The 2,500-nt window shown below is 33.8% G+C and overlaps 1 protein-coding gene across 1 annotated transcript in view; it reads left to right on the forward strand.

The window, feature by feature from the left end:
* Positions 1-2,500, forward strand: part of LOC127007561 (uncharacterized) — a 113,429-nt gene that overhangs the window by 16,249 nt on the left and 94,680 nt on the right. The window contains exon 3 of the mRNA XM_050878735.1: positions 1,590-1,726. Within this exon, the coding sequence (XP_050734692.1) occupies positions 1,590-1,726 (137 nt within the window). The remainder of the gene's footprint in view (positions 1-1,589; positions 1,727-2,500) is intronic.

Below are 2,500 nucleotides of genomic sequence, written 5' to 3' on the forward strand. Positions count from 1 at the left end.
ATATGCTCCATGGAGCATGTTTTCAGCTCTTAAGTTAGGCCACTCTATATATTATTTAACCCCGAATATAAGACAAATAGTTTTTCAACGCCTTCAGGTACAGTGGAATATGATAAATAACAGTAAAAAAAAAAAAAAAAAGGTAGAATAAGAATTCCCAAAATTTTTTTTTTTTTTCAAAATGGTGACAATTTTTTGGTGGTTGGGGGTTATCTTTTGTATAAATATCCTTTACCATGTACTCTCTCTTGGGCTAATATAACGCATATCACTAATTGCTTTGATAGCAGCAGTGCTGAGCGGGCTTTTTTTGTTTTCTCTTTGTTTTTGCCCTTGAGCCGTTTCCTCTAGTGTAAAAAAAAAAGTAGCAGACAATGCTGCTGATGAAAATCCATAATGGAAGAGTTTGGTGTCAATTGGGTTGATTAAAATGTAAGCTTAAAAGTATACACAAACTTTCCAAGATTAATAAATGCTTGAATTGTTGTTACTAGAGCTATCCCTCACCAGCCTGCAGCAGATGGGCTGATTACATTTTAATGAAACTGAGATAAATCTAAAAAGATTGACTACATTTTTTGTCACAATCCACGTAACAATCTATCAGTTTAAAGTAGAGATTCCCAAACTAGTTACCACGACCTTTTTCTTTCGCTTGAACGAAAACCTCATACATCCCACATTACTTTTTTTTTAAAACCACAGTCAATGCAGCAACTATACAGCCACATATCCACAAGCATAATTGCATAGAACATACCACACAGCCATATCCAGCATCATTAATACTAAAATAAGACACCATATGTATACCAGTCAGAGAACAGCTGCCGCCCAAAAAATGATTGACGAAGCACAGATATAACGACAATAACGATAATCTAAAGAATCTGGGCCAAAGCGAACTGCCTACAAAGAATGCGAAGATTTGTAGTAGTAATAGAAGTAGTAGTAGCATTATTATTCTTAGTATTATCATTATTGTTATTGCTGTTATTGATATTATTGTTATTATTATTATCATTATTATTATTATTATTATTATTATTATTATTATTATTATTATTATTATTATTATTATTATTATTATTATTATTATTATTATTACTATTATTATTATTATTATTATTATTATTATTATTATTATTATTATTATTATTATTATTATTATTATTATTATTATTATTATTATTATTATTATTATTATTATTATTAATATCATCAATATTATTATTATTGCTATTATTATTATTATTATTATTATTATTATTATTATTACTATTACTATTACTATTACTATTACTATATTATTACTATTACTATTACTATTACTATTACTATTACTATTACTATTACTATTATTATTATTATTATTAGTTATTATTATTATCTGTAGTAGCAGCAGCAGCAGTAGTAGTCGTAGTAGTAGTAGTAATAGCAGTAGTAGTAGTAGTAGTAGTAGTAGTAGTTTCATCTCTCTCTCTCTCTCTCTCTCTCTCTCTCTCTCTCTCTCTCTCTCTCTCTCTCTCTCTTACGTAACACTTTAGAGAGTGTGTCAGTTAACACTCCACCGTCTGCTCCTCCCTCAGCTTTGTCGTGAACCCTCTAGCGCCCATCCAGGAAACGCTATGCCTCCTGCAAAACGAGACCATGGCCACCAATCCTACGGCTAAGCCCAAGCGAGCCGTTTCTCTTTACTACATGGTGAAGCTACACATAGACAGTGGTGAGTACATAAGAATGTTATTTTTCGTCTGAACGTCGTTTCTTATTTTCGATTTCAGCCTCCCTTGGAGCCAGGTTCAGACTGTCATCACCCGGTTTCGATTATGTTTATAGAGATTACGATAAAAGCCTATTAAAAGTACATGTCATTTTGTAACACCTTCTTAAACCGATTTCAGCATCCCTTAGAGCATTTTCCATGTCGTTTTGTTTTTGTTTTAACACTGAAATAGGATATTAGTGATGGAGATGTTCTGCGCACATGGTGAGGAGCCTAAGACCGTTTGAGTTGGCCTTACCTGTGCCGTGTCTGCCTAGAATGTCCTTCCGAATGTCGTGGTCTCTTCCTACCCTGACATTAAAATATCCTAAAAGCAGGATTTTGTCATTAGCTGGGATGGGGCGAAGTATTGCATCCAGGGTGTCATAGAAAGTATCTTTCTCATGTTCCTCTGCTACTTGTGTGAGAGCATAAGCACTTATAGCAGTCATATATTGTCGTTTGCAAAGAGGGTTCTCCATATCATAAGACGTTCATTGATTCCCACAGGTACTTCTGGAATTTGGGGAAGCTGACTCGTTTTAATTACAAAGCCAACTCCGTGCTGTCTCTGTACTCCTGTTTGGTGACCCTTCCAAAAGAAGGTGTGCCCCTCTTTTTGTTCTGTTAATGTATCTTTTCCTCTTAAACGAGTTTCACTCAGAGCTATAACGTTTTAACTCATGAGCCACTAGTGCTGCTCTCCTATTTGGCCTATTTGATTCTCTATCATCA

The sequence above is a fragment of the Eriocheir sinensis genome, chromosome 3, assembly GCF_024679095.1.
Source record: "Eriocheir sinensis breed Jianghai 21 chromosome 3, ASM2467909v1, whole genome shotgun sequence".
NCBI classification, from domain to species: domain Eukaryota; kingdom Metazoa; phylum Arthropoda; class Malacostraca; order Decapoda; family Varunidae; genus Eriocheir; species Eriocheir sinensis.